This window comes from Zootoca vivipara, chromosome 5, assembly GCF_963506605.1.
Source record: "Zootoca vivipara chromosome 5, rZooViv1.1, whole genome shotgun sequence".
Taxonomy (NCBI): Eukaryota; Metazoa; Chordata; class Lepidosauria; order Squamata; family Lacertidae; genus Zootoca; species Zootoca vivipara.
This window is the reverse complement of record NC_083280.1, coordinates 37,085,266-37,101,111: the sequence shown is the minus strand read 5'-3', so window position 1 is coordinate 37,101,111 and position 15,846 is coordinate 37,085,266. Positions and strand designations below refer to the sequence as shown.

The window sequence follows — 15,846 nt, the reverse complement described above, 5'->3', positions numbered from 1 at the left end:
TGCCTCTGCTGTTGACACTGTAACAGTGACAAATGCATTGTTCCGACAAGATCACTTTAAATAATTCACAGGGAGCTGGGGATTAAGACAGTGTTTTTCCCTGTCTCTGCTGAGATTTAAAACACTTCCAGCTGGGAGATTTAAAAGACTATAATGGACTGTTTCTTCTCCTGGCTCCCCTCCCCTTCACTATCCCAAAAGCGAACTCAACAATAACACACACACACAGAAAATGTCAGAAGGGTAGAAGGAGGAGAGAGGGGGGGAGAAAGCTTGGCTGGTAACCATGGCAATATCAGGCACACTATTCAGCTGTCATTATTCCAAAGGTTCATACATGTCATTATCTAGGACGTCAAATAAAAGCTGCCTATCACTCCTGTCCTTCAAAGATTGAATAAAAACAAGCTACGGGACAGACTAGACTAGAGGGTGTCTCCCTAACGGTGGGTATCCAAACAACATCTTGGCACCCAAATAAAAGAAAGGGAGAGAGAAATGCCTCTTAGGGTGTATACTTGTTCATTCTGGTCTGGATTCCTTATTTGGTCATATATGGTGTTTATGACAGATTATCAACATTAACTCTTACAAAAGGCAGCTAGGATCCAAAACCATTTAGGTGACAAATGTATTGGGAATTTTGCAGGACAGAACTTGTCTGCCTAAGCAAGAGATGTGTGTAACTCAAAGCCTTGATTCTCCATCATGTATCTATCTGAGGTAAGATACAATCTTGACTCATTTCAGACCCCAAAGGTAAATGTAACCATGAGGTTAGGTGTGAAAACTCTGCAAGAGTCTGATTTGCTCCTCATGCCTGCACTGGGAAATGACTGTGTGTTAGAGCTTTAAATCATGTGTACATCCTGCACAAAGCGACGCGGGTGGCGCTGTGGGTTAAACCACAGAGCCTAGGGCTTGCCGATCAGAAGGTCGGCGGTTTGAATCACCGCGACGGGGTGAGCTCCCGTTGCTTGGTCCCAGCTCCTGCCAACCTAGCAGTTTGAAAGCATCTCAAAGCGCAAGTAGATAAATAGGTACCGCTACAGCGGGAAGGTAAACGGTGTTTCCGTGTGCTGCTCTGGTTCACCAGAAGCGGCTTTGTCATGCTGGCCACATGACCTGGAAGCTGTACGCTGGCTCCCTCGGCCAATAACGCAAGATGAGCGCCTCAACCCCAGAGTCGGTCACGACTGGACCTAATGGTCAGGGGTTCCTTTACCTTTACCTTACATCCTGCAGAACAGGTAACCATTTGTTTTCCCTACATGTACACAGTCTATGTAGGAAAAAATACCACACATCAGTCTTGATTACCCAAATACAATCCTTACACATTGTGATCTGGGTCAACTCTCCCTTGGTGTATATCTATACTGAGCTGAGCCTGAGCCTGTCACTAAAAATACCCATCAAACTCTCACCATAAACAGCAGACCCCTAAAGGTCTCTGGTGATTTGCAATTGACCCCGCACGAGACATGCATTAGATTTCATTCTCCTCCCTTTCAGCTCTTATTCAGCCATGTGGGCTAGTTGGACATGGGAGTTGTGGATTCATACAACTTGCTCAGCAATGGGCTCCTTGGGGAAGGGATTCGGCTAGCTGCTTGCCATCTTCTCAGTATCAGTTCCCCATCTTGGGAACGGGTGGTTGCTAAAGCAAGCAAGATGCAGATTCACTGTGCACATTAAAATGCTATCAAAAGAACCAATATTAACCTGCATTTGCTTCACAGGGTTAGCACGAAGAGCATGGCCAAAGAGCTACAGATGGCAGGTGAAAAATACAGGCATATGAAACAGCAAGTGGGGATTATAAACATGTGCACCACTGAACAAGTCAAGAACACCACAGACCAGTTATGTAGAATACTCCTATGCCAATCACCTCTCTCAAATGCAAGGATATAATCCTCCATTAGCACACCAAGCCCTTCCTGCTGCCGCTAATTTACACCAGATGAGAATCTGGCCCCTTGGAGCTGGTTTCCCCTTTAGCAGATGGCTACACTGATCTGACTGGCTTTCTATTATTCTTTTAAGAGAATAATTATTTCCCAAGGCTAGGTGATGCTGCTGTGTTTCACTTAAAGACACAGATGTTAATTTCTATTATAGTCTCTGCAGGCTGCATTAGGTTTGCTTGAATCAGAATGGCCATCAGAACGGTCCCTACAATCCTTCAGTACAGCAAAACCAGTAATATATTGCAACATAAAGCAGGCACACATCAGCCACAGCTGCAAATTCATCTTCATGTCCTGCCTGGGAATTAAGCACTGCAGACTGTCCAGCTTACACAGGCACCAATGTTACAAGAAGCAGTTTTGAATGGGCTCTTAACGTGCCCCTCTGGCCACTTTAGGTAAAGAGTAAAGCACACAAAGCGGGCGGAGTTTTAATGTACATTCATGTGTCACAAATTCACCTCTGGGTTAATTCCCCTTCTCTACCTTGGAGCCTTGTGTGTTGAGCATGAATTCCATGTTCTTTGAGATCAGATGGTGATTGGGTAAAAGGGAATAGGTACAATGTGTTCACTGGATTCTCATGCTGTTGAATTGACCAGCTGATGTCACCACTTTAAGCCACTGCAGATTTGAAATACTGACGTTTAGCAAATGTGATTTTTGGAACAACAGCGGCCATGATCACTCTGGTTGGGAAGGGACCATAGGGAAGTGGCAGAGGAATTGTTTTCTGTGCTGAAGACCCCAGATTCAATCCTTGATGGGAAGGACCTTCACTTCAGACCCTGAAGAGCAGGATAAGGCTGAGCTACATCAGGGCTGACCAAGACATTTTGCTGCCTAACACAGAAGAGCAAGTGGTGCCTATCCTCAACACAAGGTGCATAGGTTCCAAGGCTGGCCAAGTTATTTTGGCATCTGAAGTAGAAAGCCCCACAACCGCCTCTCCTTGGGAATAAACAATACAATATTAATAAATTAACCCTTTGCTTCCATGTCACAGCACACAAAAATAGCAACCACTTCATTCAGCCTAATGAACAAATATTCTGACTTTGAATAAGGCAGAGTCTGGAGTTCTGTAATAGGTTATGAGCTACATAGGAAAACATAAATGGGTTCTTTGGCCTTGTTGATTCTACAGTAATATACAGTTGCTGACTCGCACTTGTGTGTATGAAAGGGTTAACCTGAGCCCTGAACTCAAGTTACCAGGGTGAGTGTGGCTTGGCAGGCCCACAGCAGCCTCTGTTCCCCAACTACCTCTCTTTTTTCCACTTCATGATTCCAGGAACAAGCAATGAAGGAGCCATGTAGCTAATGGCTCCCAGCTGAAAGAAAAGGCAAGTGAACTGAATCTCTCTAAAAGGGAGATTTTAAAGCCTGCATCTTTGCCAACTGAAGATTGCACAATCCTTTTTGTAAGAAAACCAACTTCTTTTTCTTTTAAAGTCATTTGGAACCTTTTTCACCTTCATTTACTGCCATGAATGGAGACCTGTTTGCTGTAACATCTGGAAACTGAGTATAATATCCACTTATTTACAAAGCTAAGTGCCTGTGATTTATTCTAGCCTCAGAATTTTCCTGGGGAACATTTGTTTAAAGGTGGATGTGAGCAGAAGTAAATCTAACCAAAATTTAATGTGCTTAGAACAATTGTGCTTAACTCTGTTATGAGTGAGTAAGGATCTTTTCCCCAAAAACCTTTCTCTCCCACAGATTATCCATGTCCTCTCAGTGGTTTTCAGTGCCATTAATCAAGGTAACCTTATGGGGTGTGAATAGGAGTCACCACGCTCTAGTGCAGGCATCTCCAAACTGCAGCCCTCCAGATGTTTTGGCCTACAACTCCCATGATCCCTAGCTAACAGGACCAGTTGTCGGGGAAGATGGGAATTGTAGTCCAAAACATCTGGAGGGCCTAAGTTTGGGGATGCCTGCTCTAGTGAGTCCCCTCTTACTTGACAGGAAAGTTCCAGAAGGGATGCTGTAAGGAAGAAAAGAGTTTAGTTCTGCATCATGCCTTTTATGTTATGGGGCTGGTGGGGTGGTACCCCATTTCGTCTCCCGTGCCATTTAATTTCTACATCAAACTGCTGTCAGAGGTCATGGTGAGCTTCGTAGCAAAGGGCTATCAATATGCTGATAACATGAAGCTCTATTTCTCCGATTTGTTTGCTCTAGGAGAGGCAGTGGAAATGGCTATCTAGAGTCAGTAATTGGCTGGATAAGGCCTCATAAACTGAAGATTAATTCAGACAAGATGGAGGTACTATTTGTAGACATTCCCATTGGCTAAGCAGATGGTGAACAACCTGTTCTGGGTGGATATGCAGCTTGGAGGTGCTATTAGACCTGGATCTAACTCTGAATGTCCAGCTGGCATCGGAGGCATGAAGTGCCTTTAATCAGCTTAGGTTGGTATGCCAACAGAAGCCACATGAAAACAGAGGCAGCCTCGCCACAGTGTCCCATGCCCTAACAACACTTAGGTTTGGTTTATGCAATGCAATATATGCAGGGCTGCCTTTGAAAACTTTTCAGAAACTTCATGTTTCGGAACACAGCAGCCAGCTGGTTAACTGGGACTCGGGTCTGAACATAGCTTGCCTAAGTCAAAAGATCTTCACTGATTTCCATGCTGGGCCATATTCAGTGAACCTGTTGCACTAGCAGATGCTAGTGCAAAGATTCCCTCTAGCACAATGGGAATCTCCACCTCTCCTCCCCCTGGGCACATAGTGTTCATCCCCAATCTGCTCTGGGGTACTGATTTTCATATTGCTTTTAATAACTACTACCCTTCTTAGAGGCAAAAAAAGATGGCATATAAATATATTTCATAACCATGGTGTGGAAAAATAGTGTGAAAACACCAATTGTATCTGAAAGAAACAACAATAAATCCAGAGGCAAGAAGGTGGAAAGAATGGGAACTTTTGAAACAGCAGAAAAACCTTGAGAAGTTGAAGGAATGGTTAGAAAAGAGTAGTAACTCCCAGTCAGTGACAGCATTCTGCGGTTGTGCTATATTGTGTTCAGTTTTAGAAGAAAGAGCCGCAGAGCCCCAGATTTGTGCACTCTCTCCATCTCCTCCTGCAACCTCCACTTCCATTTTAGTTTAACCACAGTTGCGCCCATCATCTGAAACCTAAACTGTGGTCAGTCCTAATCAGGGTTTCTTGAAACAAGTACTTGATGCAGCAGACTCTTGTTCATGAACGCTTATAACAAAACTCTTATATCTTAAAGTGTTACGGAACTCTCAACAGCATTTTTGTATACTCCTTCCAGCGATAAAATAATTAACTTTCCTGATTTTTGAAGCAATGTGGCTTTCCCAGAGCATTCCTCTGCTTCTGCACACACATCCAGCTTGCTAGATATTAAATTATTAATGGATATTATTCATTTTCCTGCTTTTATTAGTTTCATGTTCAGACACTCAATTTAAATGCATTTGCTTTTTCTCTGCTCTTACCTTACTTTTTTGCCACCTTTTGCCACCTTTTTCCTCCCCCCCCCCCCCCGGTGGGATTTAATTACTATATATTGGGGGGCGGGGCATTTACTGTTTTCTATTCATTTGGGCACTTCTTAAGATATACTGACCAATTTTTGTATGATGTTTCCTATGATCAATGACTTTTCACCTCTGTTTGAATGCCATGTTGAATCAAGATGGCTGACTAAACCTTTGAAAATTGCACTGGGTTTGTGGGGGTTTTTTTAGAATTCTCAAGTGATGCTGGCTTCAAGGCAGCTAAGAATGCCGCATTTTATTTTTAAAACTTAATTTGTTTTTGTTTTTCCCTTGGTGAAAGGAACATGCCCAAATCAGGCATATGATTCAGATATAACAGGAAACTACACATAACTGAAGACCTCCTCGCTTGGTGCTCATATCTCAACATATTAAGCTGCTTTTCTTCATTCCACAATCAATCTGGTAGACTAGCCACAAAACCCAATATTTTCCCCTTCTTTCAATAGGAACCCTCCCCACCCCTCTCCATGAACCCAGCTAACAATAGTTTAAGAGATGATTTATTATTCTTTTCTGTTTCCCTTTTGATGGCTGTACATAATCTGGTTACAATCCTTACCTAGGGAGATATATCCTTGCTATTATTGACCAATTAGATTCCACCTGAAGTCCAGACCCTTTTATGATCATTAACGTCATGCAAGGAATAGCTGGACTTCTTTCCCTGGATAATTAAGGGCCGTTTCAAATGCAATTACCCCCTCAGGATGCTTGGCCCCACCTTAACTATTTCTGTCCGCAGCAACATGACCAAATAATGGAAGAATCTGTCCTATTAACAACAGTAAACAATATTTACAACAACTGATCCCTAGGGATAGCTTTTTAAGCCCATGAACATAACACCCCCTCCTATCTGCACAATAATTTAGGTGAAGTACTTGGATTAAAGCCAGTTTAAAGTGAGATCTTAGGGTCATTTCTGATGGGATGCTGAAGCCCACTTCAGGCATTCAGTCTATACACACAAGAGCAAAAGTGTGTAGCGGCATAGGAGCAACATGAGCCAGCTCTAACCCCCCTACGTTGGTTTAGGGGCATCATAAGATGGGCACCCTACAGTTAGCAATAGCTGTGGCTGGGAAAGGTGGGAAAGGAAGAGGCAGTGGAAGCAGCTATAGCAGTGGAGGAAGAAGCTGTGATAATATGCCTCTTGCCAGGACGTGAAGCTCTCCCAACTTCCAACAACGGCAGGTGCTGATTCTAGGCCTGCTAATATCCATGCATCCAACTGAAATACCTGAGAAAGGGAAGTATATAAATACTCAGTTTCCCCCTATTCCATTTTCCCTTCTTTGAATTAGCTTTCTTTGTTGTTGCTTTCCCTCTTCTCTACCTGCCTCCCCCCATGCCCCCTTTCCCCCTCATATCACCCATCTGCCTTCCTATCTGTTCTGCCTTCTAGCTCTGCCTTTCTTCTCTTCCTCTGCAGCCTCTGACTGTGTACAGAATTGGTCTGCCTATCCATATGTTTGTTGCTAGATACCATATTTATCTATCCACCTGCTCTGTCTTTTGTCTGCATTCATTGCCATCCCGTTGACTACGCATTTTCCTGGCAATTTCTCGCTCTCTTTGAGATAGCAGCAACAAGTTCTGTTTCATGTCGCAAATATATTTTCCCCCCTCCCCAAGGCAGTAGGCAAGGAAGTGACGTTCCCTCTCCATAATCATGGTGCATACAAGGAGACAGAACGCTCACTTAAAGCAAATCCAGGTTTCTGCCAAACATGTAAAGAGGGAGTTTGGGAATCACAGGAGAGATGCACCAAGCCGGATCGACTCTCTTCCCCTGCCATCACACAGCTTTCTCTGGCTTATTCTTTCTAATACAGATTCTCAGACATGTTTCTGGGGCAATTAGGAGAGAAATGGCTTCAAGGGAGATGTGGGAGGCAGAGAAAGGGAAAAGCAACCCAGGCCCACCGTTTCTTCCTTCAAGTCCCGCACCACCACTTTGTGTGCAAGGAAACATACACACTGCTTTTTAGATGTTTGATGGAGACCGGTTCTCAGCCTCTGCTAGATGTATAATACGGCTCACCAAACAGCAGAATTAGACACTTCCCCATGCAATGCATAACTATGCAGAAGTGGTTCACCCCAAGGGCTGGAGCTACAGCATATGCCTGCAGCAAGGGCATCACTGCTGCTTACCAGGAAGGAGAGGGAAGGAGGGAGTTGACAGTGAGATTGGAGATTCACAGGCACACTGGAAGGAGTGCTGGATTGGCATTATCTATGCCCGCATGGTGTAGCAGTTAAGAGCGGTGGACTTGTAATCTGGGGAAGCGGGTTCGCGTCCCCACTCCTCCACACGCAGCTCCTGGGTGACCTTGGGCTAGTCACACTTCTCTGAAGTCTCTCAGCCTCACTCACCTCACAGAGGTGGGGGAAGAAGGGAAAGAAGATTGTTAGCCACTTTGAGACTCCTTAAGGGGAGTGAAAGGGGGGTTATCAAGTCCAAACTCCTCCTCCTCCTTCTCCTTCTCCTTCTCCTTCTCCCAAGAATGATTCCAAAGGCCCCTTTTAAAGGAACTGCACCCAAAGTGGCCCAAAGGGATGAAGTATTGCAGCAAAGTAAGAGATTGCTGCAGCAACTATCAGCCACATCCTTTGAGGTGCAATAAAATTATGTACAGAAAGAAAACGTCTGCAAAGGTCAATTAATAGGAACGATTCATTTCCCTCTTGTTAAGAGTCCTTTTTAGAGTTTGTTGCTTTGGCACGACTCTCTGTCTCTCAATCTTTCCATTGCTGACAAAACAATCGTCTCCAGCACAGCCTTCTCTCTCTCTCTCCCAGCAGCTAGCCCTCTATCACCTGTTTAAACCTACCTATTAAGGCAGCGACCATCTTTCTCACTGATCTTTTTCTCATGCACCTGTCCCTGTCTTTGTTGATCACTTTCACTGTCAGGGGAATGCGAGTCGGGTTATTTTATGCTCCCATTCTTCAAATGCACCTATTGTATAAAGAAGATGTTTTAAGTGCCTGAAGGTGGTTTGTTCCTCATTACTTCATAGAAGTGACATTAATAGCCAGAGAAGAGCACTGCTGAGTGCAATTATGAATGGTGTTCAGGTACGAAAGCTGCTTTGAGCCTGCTAATGTTTCCTAATTATAATCCTTTAGGTAGAGAGTGCAAGAGAGACAAGGAGGGAAGAGAGAGGGCTAAACACTGACATATACATGCTCCGTTCACCTAGAGGGTGGCAGCAGCCGGGGAGGAAGGGGCAGGTCTTGGTCAATTCCTTCTGAAAGGCAGCAGGCCCCGGCGAAGCTGAAACTGACATATTGAGCCGATTGACACTGTGCCGCTAATACTAATGTATCGCGCCAAAGGCACATGGCAAACCACAGAAGAGCATGAATCCTCTCCACATGGACAGCTACCATGATAAAGCAAGCAATCAGTCAAGGCAAACTGCCCAGAACCAAAGGCCTAGGAAAAACAAGAACATTTGGTTTACAGACTGTCTGTCGTGTTGACAATACCAGAGGGTCTAAGGAGTGGATGCAGACGGGGGATTAATATCGCAAATGAGCCATTGGCAATAGGGTTATGTTTGTGTTTTTAAACATTTGTCAGCTTTTCCATGGAAAGGGAAAATCCAGATTAAATTGGGGTGAGAGAGAGACAATGAGGGCTGGCATTTTTGATGTTCTGACGTCACATGGACACTGTGAAAGGGTTGCATGCCTGAGCAGCAGCATCAACCCCAAAATAAGCACCCATCTGAAAGCCCACTTAGAGGAATCCTGGAGATGTATGAACATACCATCTAGACTTACCAGACCAACCACAGGGCTCATACTGTGGGATAATTCCTCCATACACAACCTGCTACAGCATCTCACCCCACACCACTGCAACATGCTTTTGATATATACAGTTGCATGCAACACCAAATATACACCTTCAAAACAGTTCTACATTTGCGCACAAACTGTCCAACAGACACGCAGCACAAGTCTATGGCTGGCTCACTGTGTCCAATGGTACTTACTCCCAAGTTTGCATAGGACTGCAGCCAGGACTAGGAAGCTGCTGTTCCCCAAACTCACCTCCCACTCCAGTCTTCCTCCCCTTTCCATCTTCTTTGTCAGCACACGATATTCAGTCCCACTGTCAGACCTTCTTGGTATCCTGCATTTTCCATCAAAAGCATGGGCTCCCTGTTCCATGCTATTCTAGTCAGCTGCCTCCCAAATACAGTGGTACCTCTACTTACGAATAACTCTACTTACGAATGTTTCTACTTACAAACGGAGCTCCGTCCGCCATCTTGGATGCGGTTTAGATAGGATTTTTTCTACTTACGAATTTTTAGATAGGGTTGCTTTGACTTACGAATTTTTTCTCCCAATGCATTCCTATGGGATTCGACTTACAATTTTTTTCGACTTACGAATGTACGTTCAGAATTCATTAAATTCGTAAGTAGAGGTACCACTGTACTCGGCTCAGAAACCCTCCCTGCCACCTACCAAGGCCCCTACCCCTCTCAATTTATTTTTCAATTTATTTCATTTCATTTTACTTGTTGTTTGACAGGGCTGCCTGTTTGGAGTTTTAGTAGCATGGTTATTTTCTTGCCTGGGTTTTTTTTTTGGGGGGGGGAGTATAAGTAGTTTGCCTGTTCTTTTTGGAATGGCCAGATTTTTGGCGGCGAAATGAATATCTTGTGGTGCCCATGACAATTTCTTAGACATCCAAATGGTCCCCCAAGAGGTGGGGACCCTGCCCTAGTACACACTCTGCTCCTCTCTCCAGTCTGAAATCGGCATCTCCCTCCCCCTGCACACAGCAATACGTGTGAAGGAATTCCCCCCAGCACCCAAGCTGCATTACAAGCTACAAAGGAGTATGCAGAGTGTTCCCTGCTGAGCTGTTATTTCCCTGCGTGGTTATATACACAGGCAGGGGGTGACTCACTGCTGTATAAAAGGATCTGGACCATAAATGCAAAAGGTGGAATTGGCAAAAAGTTCAAACAAGCTCCCAGGCAGCTGTTTGCACAGCCCCACCTCTTCCCAAATGCCCACAGTGTGTCATCACCAGAAACTGGGATCCAAGGGGGCTGCTGATATCCGAGTGTGAGTAGGGAAAACAGCCCCATTGTGCGGTGTGGCTGGGGGTGGGGGGTGGGAAGAGAATGGAAAGCTTAACATAGCTGACTTCCCACATCAGTGAAATATCATTGTGTTGGATCATTGTGTTGGATCGACTGGAAGCACAACACAGGCAGTGCCCAATCTGCCTCCACTGTGCAGAGAGGTGGGCTTGAAAAAAGGGGGGCAGCACACCTGCCACACACAGCCATTCTCAAGGAAATGGGGCCATATGACAGTCAAGTCTGGCAAGGCAGTGAGAGTCTCACATATTGCCACATCATGCAGCCCTATGCAGCCAGAGGACCTGCCAAGAGAGTTGTTGATTATTATCTAGGAATCCAAAGAGCAAGTGGGATTTCTTTTCATTCCAAATTCTTTTTTCAACAAAGAAAAAAATAGCATCCTGATGACTGAGGCATGAGTCAAGTTCCCATCATATATGTCACTTTGAATGTTTAAATATTACTGACAGCCCAGAGCTTCTTCTTAATTTTTTTATTTAAAAAAATGAGTTGTGAACCAACCCCAAATCATAAGCTTATATATATATATATATATATATATATATATATATATATATATAGTGTGTGTGTGTGTTTACAGGAAGAAGAAACATTCTACCCATTATAGCAGTCCAACTGTCGAGAAAAAAAGATACCTAATATCGTTGCCATTGTTTGGGTCAACATAAAAAAGAGAAATTAAGTCTTTTAAAGCAAGGGTTTAATTCAAGCTGACATACACATGAAATTATTACCTACATGAATAATAAAAGAGAACAACCCCCCCCCACCAGACCTCCAAACAACCAGTGGACACACAGGAACATGTCAAATATCCACTTACCCCTGAAGGTGGGTTTGCTGTCCATCCAAGTTCAGCTGTGGCTGTCCGAGTATCCATTAGGGTTTCTGAAGTGCACCAAAAAGAAAAAAAGAGAGAAGAATTACTAAGCAAATCAGAAATTGGAATAAAATTGCAAACACACTGCAAAGATTTATCTGGAGATATATGTTCATTCTAAACCAATAGAAAACTATCCCTGCTGAAAGTAGAAACAGGTTTAGGCACTTACTGCGATTTAGGAGTTTGGCTACATAACAGCAAAGAGTTTCTAAGCACTTTAAAGAATGCTATTATGGTATGTGCTTTCACAGATTAGAGTCCACTTCATCAGGCGCATCCAATGAAGTGGACTCTACTCCATGAAAATATCTGGCATAATCAATTTATTGGCCTTTATGATGCTACAAGACTCTTGTTTTGCTACAACTAATAGCTACCTCTATGGAAGTCAATGCAAAACGTGCACATTCATTTAGTTCAGAGATTTTAAGGGTCCAGTATGCTCTCCAGACACTAGCTAAGGATTATTAGGTTTTAAAATAAAGTTGACATCTCCCACCAGCAAGGACTTTATCCAAATGCACTCGTTCTGTTATCACAAGGATTTCCATGTTCACAATGGAACTCCCCCTCCTCTCCCTGTGCACACCCCCATGCCCCTCCCCTAATCTGCTCCAGAGGATTGAGAGGGAACGCAGAACAGATTTAGAGGGAGAGGAAGCTAAACATCTTTGCACTGATGAAACAAGTACACTGAATGTCACCCACCATGCACACATGCTGCTCTGATGGTATGAGGCCATCAGATGAGAGAGAAGCTAAAAGATCCCTCAAAGGGTCAGATTGGCCGCAATCTTTTGCCTTTTTCCAGAATGCACACAAGACTGCAGTATAATGTGGGGTGATTTTGTATTTTAATTTTTTTTTAAAAAAAGCTTACTGCTTCTTTTATTTTTAAGTTGAACTGTGCACGATGTGAGATCCTTAACAATGGAATCAATCACCAAGAAGGTGATGGGCTCTCACTGGAGGTTTTCAAGCAAAGGATGGACAGACACCTGTTGGGGATGCTCTAGCTAAGGGCTTCCTGCATGGACCAAGTGGTTGGATCAGACGGAACAACAAGACCCCCTCTAACACTGTGATCCTATGAAATCAATAGGGTTTAGATTATGCCATAGTGAACTTGCCCCATTGCTTTCAGTGGCAACTGAGTCCAAGTAACTGAGTTTCAACCCAATTGCTCTTTTGCCACACCTTGATTTAAAGGAGCTAGAGTAAAGTTGATTGAGGGACTGAACCTAACCAGAAGACAAATGAATTTTGACCATTGGCACCCATTTTATATATGCTTAAATGCAACTGAAAATCTGGATGGCCTGGAAATTGTTGCCAGTCACTGTGGGCTTCAGCTCTATGTGACCGAGTTCACGCTGCATTTTCTCTACATCACCTCAAACACAAAAGGCTGACCCTAAGGCTGGGTCTTTTAGCCAACACTTCCAAATAAAGTATAGCCTTGGTGCAGAGACCTGAAGTACATAGGTGTAAGATGCTAAGTAACCCCCTTCCCCGCAAAAAAATAAAAATAAGATCAATGGATCAGCTTAAATTCTAACACTTCAGTTTAACAGGGCTGTTGATTGGTCAATTAGGCACCAAAATAATTGCCAGGCTTCAGCATCCAGAGCCCTTTTGAAAGTGTGGTCCAAGTAAAGGACTCAGATTCCCTATTATCTTAAACCCGTATCTCCATTATCACATCTCTAACATTTGAATGTTACATATTTTTTTTAAAAAAAACTGAAATGTAACTAGCATAATGAATTCAAAATGCCAGACTAGAGGATATAAATATGCCAGTTACTGCAGCTCTGTTCCCAAATTGCTTTGTTTTGCCCAGCAGTGAAGAGGATGCATGTAGTCAATTATTGGCTTTTCCATGAATAGCTGGTGGCTGACTGACCAAATCTGTAATATATTTCCCTCCCCCCTATTGTCTATATTGGCATCTGCTAGATATATTGATTTGTTGGTTATATGTGTTGCCCATGCTGGCAAAAAACCAGAAGCATCAATATCAAACAACACTATTAGAATGTGTTATCAAATTTTATTTCTTTAAGGGCAGATTTTTGGTGTCGTTTTTTTGTTTAACAAAAGCATGGGTGAGCTGTAATACTGTTGATATTTTCCCAAACTCTCATTTTTAAGAGTAACAATAATAGCAGCAACAACAAAAACATAGAGGGACAGATGGGGAGAAAAATCTTCCAGGTTTTATTTATTTGTTTTCAACAGATTAAGTTGCTTGTCTACTGCAATTCCACCAAATGTTGGAAAAAGGAAATTACAATTGTCACCAGCATCTGGCCAAGCAGTTCCCTGTTTGTCCTTCCTGTGCATTTCCTCGCTTTACACCTCGCAGCTTAGAAACCTATAATGTTTCAGATCACCACCTTTCACCCCAAGGCAGAAAGTTTCAAACTTTGTGAAATCATCCACATCCTTCTAAACGTACTTCATTTTAAGCAGTGCGCTATCTCCCTCCAAACCAATTCCCTGCAAACCCTTGTGCCACCTCCCACAAAGCCCCCGTTCAATGCATTGCCATCTTCACAGTCTATTTGTTATTCAGACTCAAGTAACCAGGGTTTTGTCAGTACGGAAGTTACAACACCACTCTTCCCCTTCAGTAATCCCCTGAAGACGTGGCTGCATTTGGACAGCATGTTAAACCGTGGTTTATCAAAATGGGAATGAGCCTGCGTGAGCCTCAGACTCACATGCTCTCCCCCCTATTCCTCCAGAGAAGCCATAGTGAGGTAGAAGCTTTTGCTTCCATTTTTTAATTAAACAGAGGCTGTGACATCATCTGAACCCAGCCAACTATGGTTAATTTTAACTGTGGTATGGTTGAAACCAGTAAACTTCAAGAATTGTGAAACTGGCTTGCTTCAACAAAGTATAGTTAAGATTAACCACTGTTTAGGGTTCAGATGTAACAATAAACTGTGGTTAACCAAAAATGGAAGCAAAAGCTTTCCGTTTCCTCCTCCCAGTCATGCCACGGGAGAGGGAATGAGCCCAAGGTTCACCCAGGCCTATTCTTACTGACTTCAATACAAAGCTAGTGACTCAAAATGTTGAAAGCTCTGAGCCCTTTAATTATCGGTAGATAGAGAGGTGCTACCTGGACTGGATTTTGATTGGCCATCCTGGCTTTTCAATGTGTATGTCAAGCAGGAATGTTGATTCCCCCCCCCCCAGATAATTAAGAAGTAAATGAGTAATGGTAAGGGGAGAGAAACTGCTCATGGTGTGTATCTTCTGAGCAGATATCAAAACTGAGTTGCAGCAGCGCTGAATAAACATAGTCATTACCTGCAGTGGCTCAAGTAGTCTTGAAGAGGAAATTTACAAGAAAATACTTCACAACAACCTGCCAGTAATGCATTAGATGTTGGGTGGCCTACCTTCAGCCCTGCGTTCTACCAACAGTTTGGAAAGCTCCTGTACCAAATCCAAAAGTGTAGAAAACACGAAGAAGGGCACAAAATGGCAAACAGTTCTGTACACTCCTGTTGCTCCTCCCTTCCCTACATAGAACAGGCGGTTCTTGCCACAAACTGGTGTTGTTTTTTCACATCTGCAGTGCAGACAATGCAGGTTTGGTGCAAAACAAACCCAGGGTGATAATCTTGTTTTCAGATATTGGCTGAACTGTATAAATGTGTGAGACCCCTAACTTGACATGCTCTGAGTTGCAACGGATGACCCATGATGATCTTTTCGAACACTGAAGGTGTGTTCATATCAGCTATGTCCTTGCATGTACCGCTAGTCATTTTCCACAGATTCCATCCTGAGAGCTGGTACAGTCTGCACCTGATCCCACGTGCTTCCCCTCCTGTGGACTCTACTAAGTTTGGTTTGCTCGCTTGCTTGGAATGTCTGCCAGATATTGTGGGAAAATCTTTGCCTTGCAAGACTGTGGCCGAAAACGGCAAGTTGCAGGGCACCTACTTGCAGTTAAATCCACTGATGAATGAAGTCAACATTCTGCAACATAAAGTAGCCTTCCTTAACCATGAGGGCATATAAGCATGCTAATCTCCAACAGGCAAGGATACTTCCTTGTAGCTGGCAGGGAGGAGTCTACCCCACCATTTCAAGTCATAACTTTCCCTGCAAATGCGTCTAACTCACTAAACAAGTAAGCCTGCTTACCACTTCACACAGCAAGCATTTTTATAACACACAAGTAATTTCCCTGCAGCTCTGTAGACCAGGGGTCAGCAACCTTTTTCAGCCATGGGCTGGTCCACCGTCCCTCAGACCATGTGGTGGGCTGGA

At 43.6% G+C, this 15,846-nt stretch overlaps 1 protein-coding gene across 5 annotated transcripts in view; it reads right to left on the bottom strand.

Annotated features, from left to right (window-relative positions):
- Positions 1-15,846, bottom strand: part of EPHB1 (EPH receptor B1) — a 344,890-nt gene that overhangs the window by 222,626 nt on the left and 106,418 nt on the right. For all 5 annotated transcript variants that reach the window (XM_060274589.1, XM_060274587.1, XM_060274588.1 and 2 more), the window contains exon 2: positions 11,491-11,555. In XM_060274589.1, the coding sequence (XP_060130572.1) occupies positions 11,491-11,547 (57 nt within the window). In that variant the 5' untranslated portion in view covers positions 11,548-11,555. The remainder of the gene's footprint in view (positions 1-11,490; positions 11,556-15,846) is intronic.